This window comes from Notamacropus eugenii, chromosome 2 (genome assembly GCF_028372415.1).
Source record: "Notamacropus eugenii isolate mMacEug1 chromosome 2, mMacEug1.pri_v2, whole genome shotgun sequence".
Classification (NCBI taxonomy): domain Eukaryota; kingdom Metazoa; phylum Chordata; class Mammalia; order Diprotodontia; family Macropodidae; genus Notamacropus; species Notamacropus eugenii.
In genome coordinates, this window is record NC_092873.1 from 199,643,141 (window position 1) to 199,667,976 (window position 24,836).

Below are 24,836 nucleotides of genomic sequence, written 5' to 3' on the forward strand. Positions count from 1 at the left end.
CATTCTATAACAGTTACCCTTTCTGCATTTGCTTCTCTGTCAATAACACAATACCTTACACATTGGGGACACTATACGATGATTCAGAGAATAAAAAAGGTAAAGTTATAAACTGCTTATGGAAGGGACCCTGAGGTGAAAACTACTCTCAACAAGTACAAAAGCAGTATTGTTATTTTACATGCTTTAATCTTATCCATCTTTATCTTATTTTTTCCATTTCTGACTAAGAAGAGATTAAGATCATTTAGATGCAGCAGAAAAATACAGATAGAGAATCCTTCTTGAAAAATTACTAGGAGTGAATGCAAAATTGGAAGTGCAGACACAGCACCAATTTGTGAAGTACCAAATATATGTATGTATGTATGTATGTATGTATGTATGTATGTATGTATACCTTAAAGATAAAAGAAACCAAGACAAATGTGAAAGAACAGGGCACCAAAGACCCAATCCTTCATGACTGACACTTGGAATTACCGTAAACATTGTTTTAATAATTAGGTTTCTATAATAATTTGCTATCAGGTTAAGCCAAAATGCTCAGTTAGGCTGAGTTTTCATTCTGATCTCAAAAATGTCAAGTCTTGAAGGCAAATTTCAGTGGTCCTACTGGGACTTTAATATCTTGTGGTAGACAGAGTTTTGGGTTCCTTTCAAGGTAAATCATCAGTAAATGCTCTATGCTTTTGAGGTAGAAGTAGTCTTAGGATGGAAAACTAATGTGCAAAAGGAGGGAAACATGTTAATTCCAAGAAATGTATGTTTAATTTGGACTATTTTGAATTGAAATAGATGTAATGAGAGAAAACAGACTCAGAAAAAAATGAGGTTCATTGAAATACCTGTTATCTACATTCTCAAATTTCCAATGCCCAATTAAATAGCAGAGGATGACTGTTGTTAACAGGAAGGGGAAGTAAAGGTTTAATTGGTCTAGTTTAATTAATTTTCACATGTTATTTCCCCATCCCCTCTCCTTAACTATGCTCCTCTCACAATTAAGCATGCCCAGTCTTTCCTTATTGCTCCTGCTTCTATCCTATTCTTTCAAAACTGAGACTAAAAGTATTTCTCATTTACTCATTCCCCTGCCTTTAGTTTTCTTTAACCAACCTGTAGGAGCAGCATTCCCGCATTTTCCTAATCCTTAGCTCCCGCACTGCTACTCTCTTGGTAAATGTTTGGTAACAAACCTATGTATTCACTATGTTTCAGAGACAGTTGGTTTAAAGTATAAAGATAAAGAAGGGTGCACATTATTCAGCAGGTACACTGTCCCTGCAATCTGTATTAGGAAGAATGAAATAAGAAATAGATATTTTCCCTCAGCTCCCATTACCTTAAGACTGCAGAAATAAATGGCATTTATTATTTCGGATCTGGATAAAATTGATATTCTGGATCCCTCAAAATTTTTGTCTAAAATATCAATTTGGTCAAATGTATGTAAAGCACTTTGAGAAGCTTAATGCAATATATAAATGTCAGCTATTATCTATGAGGAGATGATTAAGACATCAAACCAGTTGTTTTTTCCCCTCATAAAGATATGATCTCTTTTCAGTCTGAGGAGTCTCTTGATGCAAGTACCTACATATCTTTTTCCTCTTTTCAAGATTTTTTTTTTTTACAATAGAAAATTTCATGAATTTCAAAGATTGAGGTTTGGGTTGGTCCAATGTTTTTTTTCTTCTACTGTTCAGAGTGAGCAACATGTAGGAAACCGGTTGCCCACCCATGTCCTTAAAACTTAGTATTTTCACCACAGAAGTTGTATAAAGCCGGAAATAAGGAAAGTGTCCAACAGGCAAATATTGCCCAGCTTCTTGCCGCTGTCCGGAAGAAAGTGGTGCTGGAGTTTCTAGCAAGGCAACGTACAACTCCTACATTTTAGGATAGGGAGCAGAAAATAAGCGAATAGGGACAACTGGATGATGAGAGAGGACAGGAGGGGCTGGGGAAAATTAAACACCTCAAGGGCTCCCTCTGCCGAGAGGAAAAAGTGACTATCCCAGCAGAGCAGCATCCCCGCATCTCCCTGTCGCTGCCCCCAGTGCTGCCCTTCCTTTCCTCCTCTCTTGGCCTCTTACACTCGGAGAAAGACTACTAGCTCCGCGGGTGAGGAGGGAACCTGCCTGACTCACTCGTTGAAGGTGAGGGGAAACCTGCGGCTCACCTATGCCTTCTTCCCAAACCCGCTGCTTCAAACGAAGTAGGGTGGAGTAGAGGTAGGGATAGGTGGGCGGGGGGCTTGGGGAAGGACAATCAGAGTAAAATAGATTTCTGTGATTATGGCCTCGCTTCACCTGGCTGGACTTCACTATCGAACGCGAACAGGAAAGAGAGCCTATCTGCTGACGCTCTGAGTAGTGTGAAAGCACTTTGGAGTCGCTGCGTGAGGAGGTAGAGGAGGAGGAGGAGGCAGCGGAGGCAGCGGTAACAGCAGCCACAGCAGCAGTAGCAGCAGCAGAGTGAGGGTGCGCGCACTCTGGGCTAGAGTGAGTGAAGGCTGGCGCCGGGGCTGGGGCTGGGGCTGGGTGAGGGCTTACACGCCGCTCGCCCGCGGAAACAGCAGCAGCCGCGCTCAGCCTCTCTGCCCCTCCAACCACAGCACCGCCTCTCCCCTGCAGCGTCAGCCCGGGGACTCCCTCTTTCTCCTCCTTCTCCCCTCGTCTGGCCAGACCTGGGGCAGCGCAGAATGCGCCCAGCTGCTGCGTTCTGATCGCCCTCCCACAGCCGCCGCCGCCGCCACAGCCGCCACCGCGATGATCTCCCCCGAGCAGCAGCAACAGCAGCAGCAGCTGCAGCAGCAACAGCAGCCCAACCATGTCGTGGCTACCATCGAGAACCTGCCGGCCGAGAGCAGCGGCAGCAGCGGCGGGAGCCTCTCTGCCTCGTCCGCCTCCAGCGTGCGCCAGAGGATCAGGAAAATGCTGAACAGGTGAGCGGAGCTGCGAGGGGAGCGAGGGCTAGCCTGCGCTGACCGCGAGGGGCGTGGGCTGCGGGGACCCCAGCAGCCGGCAGAGGCCGGAGGGGCTTCCCTTGCTCCAGGGCTCGCACTTGGGCCCCCTTGGGACTGGGCTTTGGGCCCGGGGACTAGGGAGAGGGGGGAGTGGTTCTGCCTGCAGCACTACTGAAGGAAGCGCACCCCACTGGCGGCAGCGTTGTCCCAGAGAGAGAAACTAGGGGCCCCGCTCTGGGGGGCTGGCAGGGGCGGTAGTTTGGGAATGATATTGTGCCCTGGGGATGGCTCTTTCCCCTGCGTGTGTGTATGTGTGTGTGTGCGCGCACATACGCACATCTTGGTGTATAGGAGGAGGGGAATGCCCTCTTCCTTTCTTTTTAGTCCTCGGGCAGCTCATTACCAAGCCCTGTGCACTAAGTAGCCCTTGAGGGACCAGAGGGTAGCCAGGGTCCTTTCTTGTTGGGGTGGTCATCTAGAAATAGGCTTGGATGCAGCCGCGTCCCACTTCAGGCAAGCTGAGCCCCTCATTGTGCAAGCTACAGGAAGGCGGGGAATGGTGTCGCTGCTGCTGTCCAGGCGAAGAAAAGGAGGCAGGGGCAGGGCTTCTCTTGGCTTGTTTCTCGTGCCGACACACTGAGCCCTTTCTGGGGTGTAAAGACGGAGGGAAAGAGGCAAGAGGCCTGGAGCAAACCCAGGCAAAGTATGAAAATGGAAGGCTGAGGAGTTGAGAGACGGCTTGGGAAGGTGAATGTTGGTCACAGGTCCTGTCCAACCGACCTGGTGGTTCAAGAAAGAAAGGGAGGGGGGAGAGATGGACCATGCTCTGTGGTCATTTATTAGCACGGGGCATTCATACCTCTTATAGCTCTGCCTGCGATTGGGAAAGGAATCATCTTTTAACTGGCTTGAGGTGAATGAATTGTTGCTTGTAAGCATTTACATGGACAAAGAAGCCTGTCTACGTGCTTTTGTGTGCCTCCGTATTGGTGTGCGTTTCTCTGACTTCGTAGGGGTAACTCTGGAGAGAACCTTGGTCTCTTGCTCTGTTCATACAGGTTTCTCTGTGGTTTTAAATCTGAGTGGAAATACATTTCGAAGGAGTTCATATCACTTTAACTGACTGGAGCTAGAAGTGGGAGTACACAATGTCTACCGAAATAGATCTGTAAAATCAGCTCAGCTGGGGCTCCATCTATTCATTAGCTCATTATTTTGCTGGGTGGTTTAGGTATATAAACCCAAACAAACAAACAAAAGAGCCCAGTCTCATGACTGGAAAAAGATGTTAGACCTCTTTCTGGGAACTTAAGCAAGTTTCTCGTATCCGAACAGGAAGAAATGCACCGAAACAGACATGGGATATTGTGATGGAACCTCAAGCTTTTCTTTTGCAGGACTTGTGGCAGAGCGTAACACTTGCCAGAATATTAGACTGTAAAAATAAAAAATAAAAAAAAAACAACAACAAATAAGTCAAGGGGATGTTCCCTGCTTTGCATTCTATACAAATTTCTGGTTTCCTAAATGATAAATCTGCAATGAGTTTTAGAAAAAAGGTAACTGCAATATCATCACATTTACATTTTCCACTAATTTGAGACTGAATTAAAAGAAGAGATGAGAAAATGATTTTCTCAGACCAAGAAACTCTCGTACTTTGATGAGCTTTTTGTTATCCCGGAAGGGAAGCTGATGTAAGCCTGAATAGACTTCCCCCCTTTCCCCTAAACTGGTGATAAGTAGATAGGTTCATTTTCCTTTGTTTAACCTCAGAGTTTTAGAAATTCCATTTTAGTGCATCACATATGCTGTGCCTTAATAGAGATAATTCAGTTTAGTGGAAAGACTAGTGGATTTAGGAGTCAGGAGGTCTGGATTCTAGTTAGCTCTGTGGCTAAGTTCCCTTGTAGTTTTAGGTGAGGCATTTCATCTCCCAGTTTTTTCATCTGTAAAATGGGGATAGTAGTTCTGGCCCAAACAACTCATAAAATGATTACAAATAATCAAAGAAAATGAAATATGTGAAAGCACCATGAGTAGCACATCATTATTCAAATGTAAAGTAGAATTTTTGTTTGGTTTTTGGTAATGGCAGAACATATTTGTTAATCTTTCTGACCTTCTATTGATGAATAGTAGTATTTCTGTTTTTACAGAAGACGAAACCAAAGCCAAAAGGTTAAATGAATGACATTTAATCACAAGTGCATCTATAAATAGAACTATCAGGCCATGCTTTTAACACTAAGATCACTTAACTCTAATACCCAGAAAACTTCTGTTGAGAAATTCATTGAAGCTATATTATTTCTGTTGGCAGAATGCTACCATTGTCTTTAGCTAATGAAGTTTCCTTTTCCCTCAAGGACAAGTGTAACATACACTTCTTCTGGGAAAGAGCATCTTTGGCTGGAGGTTAGAAATATCAGAACAAACAGAAGCTTATCCCTGATGGAATAATTTATTTAGCATGATTTTTTTTTTTGGTTGATTCTGCCTGGAAATGAAAAGCCAATATGACTAGAACATCAGTAGTGGCTGCTAAGTGACTCTAGATCGAAACAGAATGCTGAGTGTTGGTCAAGAGTGGAACTTCTGTCCACATCTTTGAAGGAAGGAAATAAGCATTTATTAAGCACCTACTGTGTGCTAAGCATAGTGCTAATGCTTTACAAATATTATCTCATTTGACCCTCAAAATAACCCTGGGAGGTAGATGCACTTATTATTCTCATTTCATAGATGACAAAACTGAGGTGCACAGAGGTTGTCATTTATCCAGAGCCACACAATTAGTAATTTTCTGAGGCTGGATTTCAACCCAGATCTTCCTAGCCATTGACCTCTTCGGTCTGTTTCTTCTGTTTCAATTATCCTTCACTGTTAAATACTCAGGCCAGGTCTCAGTCCTTAGCAGAAATTAGAGGCAAATCCAGATGTTGTTTCTCCAGTTTCATACCATGCAAAAGCAGGTGTAATAGCTTTGCCACGAGTAACTGTAGAGAATATTTACTGATTAGATATGACACTCTAACCTTGATCGGTTGTCTTTTCTGTTGTCTTGTTGGACCCAGGAAAGGACGACTAAGAGAATTCAGATGATGCAGTATGAGCAACTGCATTATAATTATATTAGTACCTCAAGCACAACTCACCTTCCTGGCAGTTTGTCTCAGACTAAATAATGTAAAAGTCACCTTTTCACTCAAAAGGGGGCAACATACAGTATAACATATTAATAGAGTGCTTCAAGATTTCCTAACTACTTTGTAACAGTACTGTGGGCAAAGGTAATGTGAATATTGTTGTCCCCATTTTATAGATGAAAAATTTGGAACTTAAAAAGATTAAATAATGATGCTGAGGTGAAACTACTAATCCAACAGTTGCTGAACCTCAAATTTGAACCCAATTTTCCAAACTTTATGTTCAGCATTCTTTTCAGTGTACTAAACGACCCATGGCCTATAGGTAGAAGAGATTTTCCAAAAAAGAAGTGTTTTTAAAGAAAATTATTATGGTTTCTTTTTTTTACATCAGTCATTTCTTTTTATCTGCCCCACGCCCAAGCCACTGAACCTTTTAGTGTAATAAAGAAAAGTATTTATGCAAAGTGATGGATACTGTAACTGCCTCTGACAATGTGTAACATATTCATCATTTGTACTTCCTACCTCCACTACTACAAGGAAGAAAGTGTGTTTCTAGAGCTGTTATTCAGAACCAAGATAGTTTGTTAAAAATCCTTTAGTGTTTTATTGCTTTTCTTTCCTTTCACTTTACTGTAGTTATTGTGCATATTATTCTCTTGGTTCTGTTTACTTCCCTCTGAATCAGTTCATGCAAGTCTTCCCACATTTTTCTGAATCCCCTGTGTTGTTTCTTATAAGTGCAATAATCTTCCATTACTTACAAAGGCCGTGATTTGTTCAGTTGCTTTGCAAGTGATGGGCACCAATTTTGAGAATAATTATAATAGCTAGCGTTTGTATATTGCTTTAAGACTTGCAATGTGCTTTACAAATATTATTTATCCTCACAACAACACTGGGAAGGAGGTGCTATTATTATCTTCTTTTATAGATGAAGTAACTGAGGCAGATCGAATGACTTGCCCAGAGTCACACAACTAGGATGAATCTGAACTCAGATTTCCCTGACTCCAGGTCCAGTATTCTATCTGCTTCAACACTGAGCAGCCTGGCATTGTTTAATGTAATGAAAATTAAATGAGTTCAGTTTTAATATGGTTGCTTTTTGTTTTATTTAAATAACACATAAACATATATATGCTCTTTATTTTTGAGTAAGATGTAGTTAGGCTCTTGTATTTTATAGACTATATGGAGGAATTTCCACTGGTTAATAAAGGTGCTATCTTGTAGGAACAATGTGGATTATAATAGCATACAAGGCTTCAGTGCTCAAAGGTTACCAGAGAACCTTTTTTATAGAAGCTAAAGAGACCTTTCTCTTGTCATTTTATTTATACTATTCAAAACAAAGGTATAAGCTTCTGCCTTCTTCTTTATTTCCTGATGACTGGGAATGACATTTTGACCCAAGTTAGGAAGAATAAAGCCTAAGCAGCTCTTCTTTCCTTCTACTATAGCACCATATTTAGTGCATGTAACTACGTCTTGTACTCAAGGCAGTGATAAAGCTTCACGATATGTCCATCTCATAAATGAATATATGACATAATTTACTTGAGATAATAATACTAACCAATATTTGTTGCAGTAATTTAAAGTTTGTGAGCTGTTTTATATGCATTATCTCACCTGAGTGTCACAACCCTTTTTTGAGGTAGGTTAATTATATATATTATATATAATTATAGGTTAATTGTTCCTATTTTACATGGGATATAAAACTGAGAAAACTGAGATGAAAAAACTGAGCCTCAAGGAAGTTATAGGATTAATCCATGCCCACAAGCTAGTAAGTATGAGACAGATTTGAACCCAGGTGTTAATGAACTACAGAGCCAGAGCTTTCCCCACTATGTTACATCTTTTATCAAGTGCAAGCCAAAAAGTCATGGCCTATCTATTAACTCTGAAAAAAACAAACAACATTTTTCAGAGTTAAAGACAAGTTTTACTTTTGGGACTTATTTCCCTCTTATAGCCATTGAGTCTTTGACTTAGAAGGTACCTGAAAGGTCCTTTAGGCCAATTGCTCTTTGAAACACGAGTGTCCTATGGAACATTTACACTACATGATCATATAGCTTCCACTACACTTCCAGTTATTGCGTTTTCATCACTTCCTTAAGCATCCCATTTGCCAAGGTCTTATGACCTCTGACAGCCAGGATCTTGAGATGCAGGCATTCTTGAGAAAGTGAAAAATAGATCATAAGATATTGTCAAGGTCACAGATGTCATTGATCTTGTGATACAGATTTAATTTTTCCAAATCCTTCAGTGGCTGCTGTGCCCAAGACCTCATTCAGTTTACAGAGTAGCCTGGTACAGGAGACTTCCCCAGAGATGTAACCCCAGGAAAAGACAGACAAACACTAGGATGGGTACCCATCCCCCTTATAATTGCACTACTATGCCACTATGTGGTCTCACTTAATTCACTAGCTTCTCCTCTCTTTAAGACAATTAGTTCTGCAGCAATATAATGGATTGTTGTTTTAGTCATGTCCAATTCTTCATGACCCTGTTTTTGGGGTTTTATTGGCAAAGATATTGGAATGGTTTGTCATTTCCTTCTCTAGCTCATTTTATAGATGAGGAAACTGAAGCAACCAAGGTTAAATGACTTGCCCAAGGTCACACAGCTAGGAAATGTCTGAGGCCAGATTTGAACTCAGGAAAATGAGCCTTCCTGATTCCAAGACTAGTGCTCTACCCTCTGTATCACCTAGTGGTCTCATATGATGGACTAGCTTTTATAAATACTAGTCATGAATTCCTTGTTTTAATTTTATGGCTGTAGGTGATCCCAGCATGGAAAAGAAACACTTAGTACCTTCATAAAGACTATGGGTAATAGCTGCTGCCTTACTGCTCTTCCCCTTCCCCCCAATAAAATGCCATATATTCCTTATGTGATACATTATTTATTGTGCTATTATTTATAAGGCTGTGGGTCTAGAACTGGAAGGAATCATAGAGGCCATCTAACCCCACTTTATAGATGAAGAAACTGAGACCTATGGAGGTTAATTGCCTTGCTCAAAGTGAAACAGGTGATGGTAGTAATTAGTAGTAGTAGTAGTAGTAGTAATAGTAGTAGTAGTAGTAGTAGTAGTAGTAGTAGTAGTAGTAGTAGTAGAAGATGATGTTGTTGTTGTGACTTGTCCTTCATTCTCAAAGAGGACCATGACGTCAGGAAGATAAAAGACCTGACTTGCAATTTAATTGTATCTCAGTGAGGGAGGGTTGTCCAAAATCACCAGCCTCACTTTCTCCTTCGGAGCCATCCAGGATCAGTGGCCAGATTTTGATCAGGAAAACTGGAGATGGCCCAGGATGCAGTGGGAGACCTTGGCCCTTTTAAGCTAAAGTATTTTCAAGTTCTTACTTTGAGCTAGCCAACACCCATTCAGTAAATGGGACTCTTAAAGAAATGAGTCTAGGGATGGCCCCTTTTATAAAAAAATCAAACCGGGAGGAGAAGCCCCTCAGGGCTGCTGGCCAAAAGAGAAACAGTTACTATTTATATTCATTCTGAGCTAGAAGGGCCCCCCAAATTACCATTAAGTGGTGCTTGAGCAGGGACGTATTGTTGTCCAGCCAATGGTGAGAAGCAGCAGCCGCAGTAGCTGCTGCTAACATTTTTGTGGTATGTGGCAGACACTATGCTCAGTGCATCACAATTATGATCTCATTTGATCCTCATTAAAAATCCTAAGAGGTAGATGTTATTATTATCCCCATTTTACAGATTAAAAAGCTAAGGCAACAGCAGTGAAGTGACTTGCCCAAGGTCACACAGCTAGTAAGTATCTGAACACAGGTCTTCCTGACTCCAAGCCCAACGCTCTATTCACTGTGCCACCTAGTTATAAGTAGAAGGGGTAAGATTTTATTTTTAACGCAGATTTTCAAGTTGTTCTTTAATCTTGAATTTCTTGCAAGTGAGGATGATAGACACATTTGGATTCCTTTTGTTTTCATTTTTTATCTTGTATCTCTAATACTTAACCCAGTAATGGGTGTTTAACAGATACTTGTAGAATTGAACATTTTTGCATTAAAATATTTTCCTCTGAATACCTGATAAATGACCCAGATAATTCTGGTTTAAAAATTGCCAGAATGAGAATTGATTGCTTATCTATAAAGAAATTTAAATATATTTGCTTTACCATATAGTGAGGATGTGCAAAAACCTTGATAGTAATTATTTGCCTGTCACTTGTAAGGATTTCCTAATCATGGATATCCATATACCTACTTTTGTTTCATTTTCCACTGTCAACTTAAGGTTAAAACTTATTTCCAAAATTATGAAATATTTTAGTACTAACCTGAGGGCACTTAAGTGATTGCGCACAGGAGTTATAGGATCATAGCACTAGAACTGCAAAGTACCTTTGAGGTCATCTAGTAATAAATATAATTAATAAATCTGTAAATACTTTACATGTTTCATCATAAAGCATTATACAAATGTGATGATGATTATACTGATACTAATAAAGAAATTGACACCTAAAAGGGTAAAGGGCTTGCTCAAGGTCACACAGGTAGTAAATGCCAGCTCAGACACCAGAAACCACATCCTCTGGCTCCAAATCCAGTGCCTTTGTTAAAACAGTCAATGTCAAGAGGAAAGGGTACCATTTAAGACCCCTGTAATCTAATCGAAACATTTTCTTAGACAATTAAAAGAGGTAGGAAGGAACACAGGAATGAACACTGTGCTCATTCAAACACAGATGCCATAAAATAGAGCAATGTCTAAAATTAGCTATTACACCTAGCTAATGAACAACATCAGTACTATTCTGGGCAGTCTTCCCTCATCAGGTGCGAAAGCTTTCCCTGAGAAATTGATAGTAAGGATGCCATTTGTGGCTTTACCTCATGCTACCTAATCTAACAGATGACACAGTAAGGAGGGGGAGTATAAAATAAAAAATCAGCTATTAATGAGGATAATCGAGACAAAATTATTACAAACAGTAGCAGGTGGTATGTTGCAAAGAGACATTTTCAAGACCTCTAGTAAATGACGCATGTCTGAGGAATAGATTTTAACAAAGGGCATAGCAGTAAAAATAGAATAAAACACTATACTGCAAATTTCCTTTTATTCAGAAATGGGATGTTTAGGTTAATTAGATATTTTAGTTAAGTAAAAGGCATCATGTATACCACACATAGATGGACAATTTTTATAATAAAATTTTCTTAGTAAACCTGTATGGAATACAATTCATCAGTTTTTGATGATTCAGAAAAGACCTTATGATTCTTTTCTATCTTAGTGTAACTATTATGAACATCATTTATTAGGGATAACTAGTAGATGTAGGGAGTATAGGAGTTTAGATAGAAAGTGTAATGTGAGGTCTCATTGGGAGATCCCTGTGATAATGACTGCTATATATGCAGATATACACACATATCTATATGCAACTACTATCTATCTATCTAGTGAGAATATGCAAGATGAGAAAGTTGTGACTAGACAGTGGTTAATGTGAAAAAAAGATGGAGATTTCTGTGTAAGCTCAAAATGAGTCAGCACTGTAACAGAGAAGCCAAAAAAATTAATGCAGTCTTGGATTATATGGGAAGGCATAACATCTAGAACATGGAGGCAGCTTTAGTGTGGTGATACTCTTGCTGTGCTCATCTCTGATTGGACCACACGAGGACTATTGTGTTCAGTTTCTACTCCATACTTTAGAAAAGATAGAGACATGCTTGAGAGTTTCCTTTGGCGGATTGTCAGGATGGAAAGGGGGCTCAAGACTATGCTATATCAGAATCAGATTAGGGGAAGTTTAGCCTGGAGGAGAAGAGGATTTAACATGAACATGATAGTTGACTTTAAGTGTTTAAAGAGCTAGCATAAGGAAGATAGGGAATTAGAATTTCTCTGACCTGAGAGGCAAAAACTTGGAGTAATGGAGACAAGTTGTGAATGGGAAGATTTCAGCTCATTGTAAATTTAGAGAATGTGCTCTGAGCTCACAGCAAAGTGAGACCTGTTAACATTGCTCTGTCCAGATTCCTGGGGAGAACCCTGAGGGATTTGGGAGAGCTTCTTCTCTAATGTTGTCAGCTTGAGCCCCAGCAGTTGTCTTCCTACCACTATTAGCTCCTAGTGACTACTCCACTTCCATTTAACCACTTAACAACAATGAGTTTTTACAAAGAGCTATTTTCTTCAAAGATGTAACAACGACAACCCTCTTACACATCTGGGGCATATTCTCCCTTATACCACCTCAATCTCTGGGTAGAGTAGACTCATTTACAACCTAGCTTTAATGTGACACTGCTGCCAGATAAGTCCTTGTTTCAACTCTTACAGGGTAGCCTACTGAAGACAATGCCAGAAAGTCACTCCTTGCTCCTGGGGCCATGAATGATGGAGATGCTGGTCTCCTACAATGAAAGAACATATGCCAAGGCAAGAAAATAAACTGGACTTGTATTCATAGGACTACATGTTCTTAGAGGGGAGAAGGGTCCATGAGCCATTCCCTTATAGCATTGTCTTTCATGGGACTCCTTGAGCAAAAGAGTCAAAGAGATCCCCTAAGATTGAGCAGCCAAAGTACGACTAAGGCTGTAGTTGATAGATTGTCTTGAATGCTTCTACAGGTGATCAAAGATCCTTCTATTTACCATAGAGTAAGCCAATTGAATCAGTTTCAAAATATCTGTTACCTGCTCCAGTGTGTCTTCAAGGTACTTCTATTACATTTATTCATTAATAATAATGATGATGAATAAGTAACATCTAGCATTTATATACAAGTATTATCTCATTTGATCCTCACAACAACTCTGTAATAATAAATTATTATCCTCATTTTACAGCTGAAAAAACTCAGGCTGAAGTCTTACCCAGGATCCCTCCATAGCTAATAAGTGTTTGAGGCAGAATTAGAACTAAGGTTTTCCTGATTCTAAATTCAGTCATCTATCCACTCCATCACCTAGCCATCTCCGATTCAGAACCAGGCTCCCTAGCTTCTCCGTGTGGGGAGATGCCATCAGAGGCTGTCTTTGAATGTGCTAATCCCTGTTAGTAGATACTTTAAACAAATATAACTATACTTAAGAATGAATGCAATACCTCTGGAGGTCTGGATGTTGTCAAGGGGATTCTTGGTCAGGAATTGAATGAACTAGATGCCCTTCAGATTCCTTTACAGATCCAAGTTTCCATGATTATGTACTGATTCTGGAAATTGCTTTAAAAATTTACTGATATCAATTAAAAAAATCTTTAAGTCAAAATGAAATTAGCTTATTTACTTTTTTTAGTTGTGTCTCATCAAAGTGCTATGGAGAATATGCAAAACTCAAATGCAATGACCAGAGGCTTCTGGTTATGTTGATTCCAGGCAAATTGTGATTTCTTATACCTTTAATACTAATAAAACTGTTTCAACTTTTATAGTGCTTTAAAATATATGAAAATGGGGTGGGGGATGTTATGTGTAATTCTATTTAGAAACACAAATCACAACTAGCCAATACAAAATGTGCCTAGAATCATACTTTTTTCAAGTGTGGCAAACTTTATGACTGTGTCCACCTAGTGTTTCTAAGAAATGTTTAGATTAAAAAGGTGAACCCTTTGACCTCTTCTATTATTTTTTTCTATATGTGTATATGTGTTTACATATGTGTGTACACATCACTGAATATCTGAAAATTTCCAAATATTTGGCATCACATAGGTAAGTGTGAGGTTTAAAAATTTTCATCCATATATTTTGACTTTAGCTCTGGCATTAGAGTCCAGAAACCTGGAGCTGAATGCTACCCTCTAACAGCGATGTGACCTTAGGAGAGTCATTTAACTTTGCACCTTAGTTTCCTAATATACAAATGAGGATAATAATATTTTCACTATTTCAGAGGGTTCTTTTGAAGGTCAAATGAATATGAGATAAAGCACTTTGTAAATTTTAAGGCATTATTATAAATATTTGTAAGGTATAGGTAGCTATAACTAGGTATTCTGATACCTGGGGTAAATTCAATTGAGATGGCCTGGGGCACACCAAGCAGAATCCATGGGGTCTACAAGAGAGAGTTTGCCAGGAGAGAAACCAGCTTTCAACCTCTTCTCTGGATCTCTGCTGCTCTGTGACTTAGCTCCTACTTTTCCCAGGGCTTGCCTTCTCCATCATCCCCCATGGGCATATGTGTTGAGAGAACAGGTAAGTGCTGGGATTGCACTTTGGACCACTGTTAGAATAAAGCACATCTGTTATACAATGCATGACCCCAATATGATGTTAGTACCCGGGAAAGGCCTTGGTTGTCTCATCCTAGTTATGGCTCAGACAGAACTTCTTTCCCTATATTTCATTGTTGCATGGAATTGATCCTGGGTACTTGAAGTTAAGTAAGTAGAATACAAGACCTGTTAGGTCCTACCTACCTGGGAAAGCTTCAAATATAGACCAAGTGATGAATTTCCCTGAGCATTAAACTTGAAAATCAGGAGAGACTCATAAATTAGTTGTCTGCGTTCAGGGTAATGGATATTTTGACCATAGCAACTATTTTAAAACAGCCTACTATATCTGAAGCATTGTGATCTTTAGCATTGGAGAGAGTGTCCACATGGATGAAATAGTAGATCCTTGAGATATTGATGTAATTATCGGTAGCATGTAGAAACCTGCTTGAATAAGTCATAGCCAGGGAAGGAACATGAAAACCAACAGCAGAACGAAATATTAGGGACCTTTTAAATAATAACTGTACCACAGAAAGAAATTTCTTCTAGATAAAATTTGCCTTGTCACTGGTTTATCAGTGGCAGCCTGACTCAACTCTGTTAAAACACAGCGTTCTTAATTTTATTCTGAGCCAAACTCTAAGAATAATGCCTAAATTCCCCTGAAAACATTTGACTGCAAAACAAGAAATACATTAAAATATCTATGCATTCATGGTTCATTGCTGTTTAATAAAAGTTAAGTTCCTCACAAAATACAATTTTGTAATAGCAATGGCTAAACTTTACAAATGAAGGTTATGGGCCACTGATTCCAACTCTGTTTACCAAAATTAATTAGAACATTCTCCTGTAATTGTTTTCATACCTATTATTAAGGGCAAAACACAGAACAAATACATAGCAGAATTTAAAGGAAATCATTCTAATCACTCCCGGAATTAGGGAGACAGAAAAAGAGGTAAAGGTTGCTGTTAATCATCTTTGGCTAAAGTGAGGCCCAGAGCGCCCCAGTTCTTACCTTATTATACTACGTGGTGAGTCTTGCCTTCTCCTGCTGTAAACTAGCTGTGTGCCCTTGAGAGGGACAAAATCATTCTGAGAATTCTGCCCTTACTCTCAAGGCAGACAAATAGAAATAAAACAAAAATAAAGTAAAAAGAGCACTTATCTTCCTCCATAAGTGATAATAAACTCTTTCAGCTCATGAACAAAACAGTTCAAATGATTCATAGTATTTTTCACCTTAATGAAAAAAAGGCATTCGCTCAATAATAAAAAAGAATCCTCATCAGAATCCTTGAAAGTACTTAATGTCCCGCAATTCTATCTTCTGGCTCAAAACAGGAGAATGAGCTTTCATTATGTGTTTCAGAAAAGACAGAAATGACCCCAGATCCAAACCTGATTCTCACTTTACAATGTGAGGATGAGCGCACTAGAAACTATCATCATATAGTTCCCTGAACGTCTTAGCATATTGACAGCTTTTAAGTAGTGGATAAGTGGATAAGGGAGGCTTAAATTTTGTGAGGCCTATGAAGAAGAAATGCAATAGTTTATTATCCCTCATAATGTTTGCTGCATAATGATACAAATATTTCAATAAAATTTAAAATTTGGCCAACAATTGAATGTCTGTGCTTTTGTCTCATACAAAAGACCTGGAAGATGTTAGGCTGAGTAGATCATGTGCTGGACTTCGAGTCAGAAAGACCTGGGCTTGGGATTCCACCTCTGATACCATCTATGTGACCATTAACAAGTAACTTAACCTCTGAGTCAGTTTCCTCACCACTGTACAACATATCTCATAGGGTTGTGAGGCTCAAATAAAATTATATTGCTAAAGTGCTTTGTAAAACTTATCTATCTATAGATATATATGTATATATACATCAAAAATATCATATTGTATATGTGTGTGGATACCCACGTATATGTGTGTGCATATATGTATATGTATACATACACTTGTATATGTATGTATATGTATATATATATGCACACACATATACGTGGGTATATATGTATATGTATACATACACTTGTATATGTATGTATATGTATATATATACATGTACATATATTTGGCTCAGAGGCTAGGTCTGGAGTCAGGAAGACCTGTGTTCAAATCTGGCCTCAGACACTCACCAGCTTTGTGACCCTGGGCAAGTCACTTATTTTCTATTTGCCTTAATCCACTGGAGAAGGAAATGACAAAGCACTCTGATACTTCTCTCTCTCTCTCTCTCTCCCCACATACATATATACACGTATGTATGTGTATAAAATATGTTTTATATATGTATATAACACACACATATATACATGCATATACATACATATATCTTGTAATCATGAGGGTTGACCTAGATAACCTCTAAGGTCCATTCCAGCACTAAATCTATGATAATCATTATATTAAAGGTAAAAATATGTTTATTTTATATTATATGTAAGATATAGTAATTTTGGTCATATTTATATGTTACACATGAGAGGAAGTATGGTGTAATAGAGAGTAAACTTCCCAATCAGAAAGACCTGGATTCAAGTTCTGCTTATGTAAGATTCTGAGTGTGGGACCTTGATGAATCTTTTACTTATGGAGTTGCCTTATGGAGTGCCTTATGGAGGCACTGACAGCCTAAGACTTTAGACCCAATGCTTGTAGATCACTTGGCTATCTGCATGGATAAAGGGCCTTTCTTCCACTGATGAAATTGCAAGTTAGGACAAAAAAAATGTGGAAATAGACCAATCAACTAATAAGTATTTATTAAGCACGTAGTATGTGCCTGTCACTGTGCTAGATCTTCCAAGTGTTTGTCAGAGAAAAAGAATTTCCATTCATAAATCAGGCTTCTTTTCTTACTTTGTGAAGAATAATCATTAATTTGAGTAAGACCTTATGCTTTGTTTACAAGGTGTCAGCACATTAATGTTGAACTTGCTGTGAAATGTAAGATGAATAAAATTCAAACATATTTTGGAAATTTCAACCCGTTGTTTTTCACTAATTGCCATCCATGGATTTTCATCAAGACATAGCATATGCTTTAGACAAACAAATCATTAACCTTGACAGGAAAAGTGTAAACAGGAGCTTCTTTCTTGAGTCAGCTAACGGCTTCATTCTTTTAAAATTTAAGAATCCATTTCATGTTGATGGAAAGATTCTTCTTTTCTTGCTCTCCACTTCTACCCTCCAGTAAAAGGCATTATCTGATTTCACTGGAACTTGAGGGAAATTCCTTCTATTATGAGATTCAAACAGGATGCTGAAAAAAGAGATGTGAGTGAATTAGAGTATAGTTCAATGCCTCCAACTTCAAATCAAGGAGCAAAGTTTTCTTGACATTGCTGTTGTCCTCGTGTCTTTCCTAGATGCTCCAAAGCTACGTCAGCATATGAAGTCTAGCACTAACACTCCTTCATTCTTGTCATTTTCCTTATGGAGCAGCTGCCTTGTCAGTCTGGGTTGGAGATTGAAACATACTGATTTAGCAGGGCATGTCTGTTTACTGAGATGCATTTCTTTATCAAAACAGAAAATAAAAGAAAAATCTTAAAGAGTGTGGGGTGGGGGAGAGAGAAACTAACTTGATTTAATTGTCAAAAGGCATTTCTTGGGAAGATAATTTGGCACAGCACATATGTTTCTGCTGTCTGTGTAACTCTGAGTGATGGTGTGTAGAGGGTACCTGTTGTATGTAGAAGACAGTTTGACAGACCTTGTCACAGAGGCTTTGGGAAAAGGTTAGTGCCTCTTGAACTGGGGAGGTTTCAAAAGAGCAGCAGCCTAAATGGCTCCATAGAGGAATGGGGGAGGGATGGACAGAGTGGCTCTGATGGAATGGACAGAGCAGCTTTAATGTGCTAATGAGGGACAGCCCAGATGCCAGCAGTGATCAGAGGAGCTCTTTGTGACTCTGGGTCTTTTGAGATGGCTGCAGTCTCTGTCCTTATCATGGATCCTGCCGCAGGCAGAGAGAAACACTGGCACTCAAAGAGGTGCTCTGCTTTTTTACTTCGACAGATAGCCTTACCAATCAGCTAGTGAATGCTGAGGAGAATTGAATGGGTTGAGGAAAATCCTAGGGTGGAGGGGGGGCCTTAGGGGAGAAGAAGGGAAAAAAAGGAAGGAGGTTGGTGCTGGGTGATGTGTTTTGCTCCACTTAAATGAATGGTGGTGCTCTCCAGCCCTTCTGAGCTTGGTGAGATGAGTTCCAGTCAGTCCAACAGACAGTGGTCATATCCTACAAAATGGGGAGGTCAGTTAAAAACAAAATAAAATTAGAAATGACCACAGGGATTTCTTTTCTTGAAAGTAAGTGTGAATGCTTTTCGTGTTTATATTGTTCAGTCGTTTGAGTCATGTCCGATTCTTCATGATCTGGAGTTTTATTGGCAAAGATACTGGACTGGTTTGCTCTTTCCTTCTGTAGTTCATTTGACAGATGAGGAAACTGAAGCAAACAGGGTTAAGTGACTTGGCCAGGGTCACACAGCTAATAAGTGTCTGAGACCAGATTTGAACTCTGAAAGATGAGTCTTCCTGACTCCAGCTCTAGCATTCTATTCAGTGTGCCACCTAGCTGCCCCTTTTAATTTATATCACAGTCATTTCTAGATATACTTCAGTGTATCTCCAATTACACCCTCCTTGGCAACATAGGAAAATGGTTAAGTAAAAACAACTGATGAAGTGATCATGTCTGACAATGTAGGCGGTCTTCTGCCTCAGTAGTTTCTCACTTCCCTAGTGAGAGGAGTATGATAGCATTTCATGTCTGTTCTCTGGGACCAGGATTAGCTATGAAAATTCTAACAGCCAGAATTCAACTTTCTTTTTAATTGACATTTTTGTAGCCACTGTACTTGTCTTTCTTCTGGGCCAACTTTCTTTGCATCAGATCATATCAATCTTCCTGTTTCTCTGAATTCCTCAGATGCATCATTTTCTTACTACACAATACTCTTCTTTTGCATTTATACATCACTCTTTTTTTTCCCAACTCATGGACCTATGTCTTATCTCCAGTTCTTTGATACCTCGAAAAAGGGCTGCTAGGAATATTTTGCTCTATATGGATTCTCTCTCTCTCTCTCTCTCTCTCTCTCTCTCTCTCTCTCTCTCTCTCTCTCTCTCTCTCTCTCTGTCTCTCACTCATATCTAGTCCCCTAAAATACAAAATGGTAGATTCCACCCTTAACCGACGTTATTGCAATAACCTTTTGTGACAGGTCTAGGAATTAGAGTCTAATCTCAGGGGTGGGGAACCTGTGACTTTGCTGGTCCTCAAGTACAGCCCTTTGACTGAAATCAAACTTCACAGAAGAAAGTGAATTTGGGATTTGTTCTGTGAAGTTTGGATTCCATCAAAGGGCTGTACTTGAGAACCTAGAGGGCCACATCTGGTGAAACCATAGGTTCCCTCCTCCTGGATTGGACCCTCGATGACAGCCTCATGGTTGCTTAAGAACATAAAAGTGCCACTCCCTTCTGTTTAGGGCTCCTCTGACTTGGCAGATGTCCAAAGCTCACACCAGTCACTATACCACTATATCCTGCCCTGCTAACTAGAGATGTATTTCCATAAGGAAAGACAGTGACTGGGGAGGAGGTGGTGAGAAGCTCAGTGTCACTGTATCATTGTTGCATATCTTTGCTGGGTTAGCAAAGTAAACCTCATTTTGTCAAATGCTCAGTGACTTATGAGTGCCTCATTTTGTCTCAGTATTGAACCTTAACTAACAGGCGCTAGCATCAGGCCCATCCATCTCTAAGACTGTCTTATTGGTTTCATAGCCTTCAGTGTCTTCCCTCTCGAATCTGTCCTCTACAGAACTGCCAAACTGCTGTTCCTAAATCACAAATCTGACCATGATTCTTTCCTGCTCAAAAACATCCTCTTGCTCCTAGGATAAAATAAAAACTTTAGAAATTTGGCTTTTAAAGACCTTTACAATCTGATTCCAGTCTGTCTTTTCTGGTTTACTATACATTATTCTCCTTCATGAAAGGGAAGTGCAGGAAGGGAAAAAAGTATTTATTAAGGACTTACTATGTGCCAGACATGCCCTTTATGGCATGAAGCCATAACAAGCTCTGCTTGCTGGTTCTTATGGGGGAATTTCCATCTCCTGTCTCTGCTTTTTCTGTCTGACTCATTCCTGCCTTGTCTTTACCTCACAAAGTGTCTAGCAGCTTTTGAAACTCAGCTCGGGTGCCACATACTACCTGAGGCCTTTTCTAAGCCTCTCTGTTGCTAGTACCCTCCCCGCTCACAATTATGTTGTATATATTTTGCATTTAATTTTCTATATATGTGTTATTTCTCTTGATAAAATGAAAACCCTAGAAGGAAAGGACTATTTCATTTTTGTCTTTGTGTCCATAGTGCCTACTATGATCCCTGGCACATAACAGGACTTTAATACATGCTTATTTGATAAAGGAATTGCCACTTATTCACTCAGCTAATTTCCTTCCCATCTTCCCACTCCATGCGCTGTTCCTACTCAACATCTGCTTATAAATCAATGGGGTTTCTAATTTCTCAAAACTCCTTGTCATACATCATATATGGTCCTCTCATTTACTTTCCTATTTTTTGCACCTGTACAACCTCTTTGACCAGAATAGCTCTTTCTCTATGCCCCTTCCTTCAGTACACTCAGGGGCTAGTTTCTAACACCAGACTATCACAAACACCAGTGTCAAGAGTACATGCATCCTAGTGTACTTTTTAATTAAGGGCCATAAATGGCAACTTCAGGCAGTTATATTCCCTCACCACTCCCAATGCACAGCTGTTGCCTCTTTCCTGGTGTTTTCAGACTCTATACATATGTTTCCTATGGTCTTTTTTCTTTCATTTCTTTCCAGAGGTAGATGGAAACCTATCATGAAGGCCTCTGACAAGAAAATGCTACCATATTCCATACTGAGAATTTTATAATGTCGCATGAGAGTACATTCTGGCTATAAGTTTTCTCGTATTCAATACATCCGTGAAGTTCAAACTACTTGGTGTTGATTTACCTACAATGTGGTTTTATTGGAAAGTGTGATTATAATCAATCAACTAACTAGCATTTATTAAGGACGTACTATGCTCTAGGTAGGTATGGTACTAGTTGGTTCTTGAACTGAGACCAAGGAAACTGTATTCTATGAGATGGGAGGAAAGAAGGGATATATTCTATGCATGGGAGACATTATTTATACCATTATTTTAGTGTTTATTTCTATCCCCAGAAATATTTCCTTTTCCCCACTTACAATGGTTCAATTATAACATTATTTAATATTTAATGCTTCAGATATTTTGTGATTTTATGGATGAGACTATTCTATTGCCACACGAATTGCCATGGCCAAAAACAAAAACCCCAACAGTAATCACCTGGTGCCCAACTGCCTCTCAGACGTTATCTAAGTTTGCCCTCTGACAGTCATAGAGCAGTCCCTCCCTGGGAGCATATTCAAAAACTTTACAAATTATGCCAGATGAGATAATGTACGTAAAGGTCTTAGAAAGCATTGCAAGGTAAGCTCTTTGAGGTCAGGGACTTAGTTTACTTTTGGTTTTGTAATCTACAAGTACTTTGTGACTGGCACATAATAGACCCTTAATCACTTGATTAAAACTTTGTAACATCAAGTTGTCATTGTGACAACTAGCTACTGTGCTTTCAGGCTCCATCTCAGAGTCAATAGGAGGCAATGGAGAAGGACTTTACCATAACTCCCCTTTTAAAGATAGTGATGCTTGGTTTTAAAACTTTCCCCGTATTTATCTCCTGATATTCTGAGAAGATTGGATATTTTTCCATCAAAATCTCCCCTTTTATACTTATTCTTTATGTTTTATGCTTTCTCATCCTAATTGGACACATTGGTTTCAGAAAGAAGTGTGACCTTTCCTGATCAAGCCAGCAAGAAGTGATAAGTTGAAAGTATTTGGGGCATTGAAGGTCTTATTTACACAGTTTCTAGAAAATAGATCGTTTTCAGCCTTAATGTTGATAAATGGGTTTATTTGTGTCCAATACAACAACACTATAATTATTACATTCCTTGCTCCAAAGTAACCTGAAAGTTGGCAGTAGATGATGTCATAAGAAAACAATGTTTAAAACATTTGTACCAAGTGGCATTCAATTGCTCAGCTTATATGTTCATTTTTAAAGGGAAACTGTGACTTGTAGTTGTATGTGAAAGAGAAAAGACTGAAGAGATTATGTGGAATTCAAATATATCTGGCTAGCGGTTGGCTAGGGGTGAGGTATTTCTTTGTAGAATTCTTCCACCCTTTCCCCCTCTTAATTTGACACATCTGGCATATAGCTCCAAGTAAGTGATTTAAGAATGGGAAGGTTTTCTTCCCTTCCATACTGCAAGGTAGGTAAAGTGGATAACATAGTTTTTGGAAAAAGATATTTACATAGTTTGATATGTCTTGCATTATCTCTTTCCAGAGAGAATTAATTAATGGAGAGGTTAGATGCTTAAAGAAGAGGACAGGTTGGGAAAGTTGAAACCTGGGAAAATATTTTCTAAGAGGAACTCCTGAATTTTAAGCATCAAGAATTCAAATGCATCATGTTTCCATAGGTACAATTTCCATGTTAGGAATTTGTACTCCAAATATCACTTGTTAAACTCAGTTAAAGATGTATTAAGCACTTGTTATATGAAAAGCAAGGACCTAGCAACTAAATAGTTGTCTCCCCCATTAGACTGTGAACAACTTCAGAACAAGGAGAGACTATGCTTTGCCTTTCTTTGTATCTCCAATGTTCTGCACAGTGCTTGGCATATAATAGGCATATTCTAAGTATTGATTGACTGATTTTTCTTTCCTTTTTCTTTATTTACTTAGTTATTTTAAGTTTTAAACATCTATTTCCACAAAATTTTCTCCCCATCTCTCCTCCACCCCAAAACACCTTGCATTCTATTACCCCTTCCGCCAATGTGCCCTCCCTACTAATGCCCCTCCCTTCCCTTATCCCTATCTTCTCTCTTGTCCTGTAGGGCAGGATAAATTTCTATATCCCATTACCTGTATTTCTTATTTCCCAGTTATACACAAAAACTTAACTGACTTTTCTAGAGGAGGGTCAGCAGACTATTTAGAATGGGATGCCAAGTTGTGACTCTATTTCTGTTTACACATAGGGATTATAGGACAGGAAAGAGGTAGGCAAGGGACAGATGTATTTCCCTAATACATTCTACCTGTTACAGATTCATCTGCTGGTAACGGCTCATCCCTTAAAAAAACAAAAACATCCTTGAAGGGTTTATTAAGACTAGGAAATATTTAATGGGCACCCACTTTCTATAAGGCACAATGTTAGGAGCTATGGAAATACATTGAAGTGCAAGGCAAGGTCCTATCCTTGTATGACTTCCTAGTAATATATGTGTGCCTTAGTTTCCTTATTTGTAAAAGGAGGAAGTTGAATTTGATGCCTCCTAAGGTCCCTTCCAGCTCTAGAGTTATAATTCTGTGATAGTTTAGCTTAATCATATTTTGATAATCATGTGAATATAGTAAACCATATGGGGGCAGCTGTGTGGTGCAGTAGATAGAAACTGGGCTTGCAATTAAGAATACTACTCATCCTAAATTCAAATCTGGTCTTAGTAACTTATTAGTTGTGTGACCCTGGGCAAGTCACTTAATCCTGTTTGCCTCAGTTTTCTCATCTGTAAAATGAGCTGGGGAAAGAAATAGTAAACTACTCCAGTATCTTTGCCAAGAAAACCCCAGATGGGGTCATGAAGAGTCAGAATAACAACAACCATATACATTTGGATATATTGAGGAAAAAAAATCACATAAAACCTGCATTGTTTTCAGATCTCTGCCCAGGAAAATATGATGGGAAAATCCTGAGGAATGTAAGCGTAAGCAAAGAGGGATTTTTTGATTTTTTTTCCTGGAGTTCAGTTTCCTAGGCTCAGGCTAAATTGCAAACATCTGAAGGATTAATTGCCTTTGAACCCTGATAATTCACAGCTGTGCTGAGTCAGGTTGGTTTTGTGCCTTCTGGCTCTGAGACAATCAGGGGCTGAGTCTTTCTTATATATTTTGGGAGGTTGCCATTTTGCCTTGGGGGATGGCTCGTGAGAACGACCTTTGGATTCCTTGGACCAGACTTTGGGTGGCTATTTGTTAAGAGCCCCCCACCCCCCCAACTACTCAGATGTTGGTGGTCTTCCAGTCTGGTAGCATATGTAGATGGCTGTATTATTCTGCTTATACAGTTGGAGCCCTGTGTATTGGATTCTTTCTTGGATTACTTATTTGTACTTTTCTGTTAATTGAAGTAAGATTATTAACCCTTTTAAAGCTGTCTTTCCTTTAGAAAAGCCCATCAAAGAATCTATGCTAGTACACCCTGACCCCGGTGTGCTAGTGTGGTTGCTACTACAAGGAGG

The 24,836-nt window shown here is 39.3% G+C and overlaps 1 protein-coding gene across 2 annotated transcripts in view; it reads left to right on the top strand.

The window, feature by feature from the left end:
- Window positions 1-1,629: 1,629 nt before the first annotated feature.
- SLC35F1 (solute carrier family 35 member F1) overlaps window positions 1,630-24,836 on the top strand; it is a 570,025-nt gene continuing 546,818 nt past the window's right edge. For both annotated transcript variants that reach the window (XM_072643146.1, XM_072643145.1), the window contains exon 1: window positions 1,630-2,947. In XM_072643146.1, coding sequence (XP_072499247.1) covers window positions 2,772-2,947 — 176 coding nt within the window. In that variant the 5' untranslated portion in view covers window positions 1,630-2,771. The remainder of the gene's footprint in view (window positions 2,948-24,836) is intronic.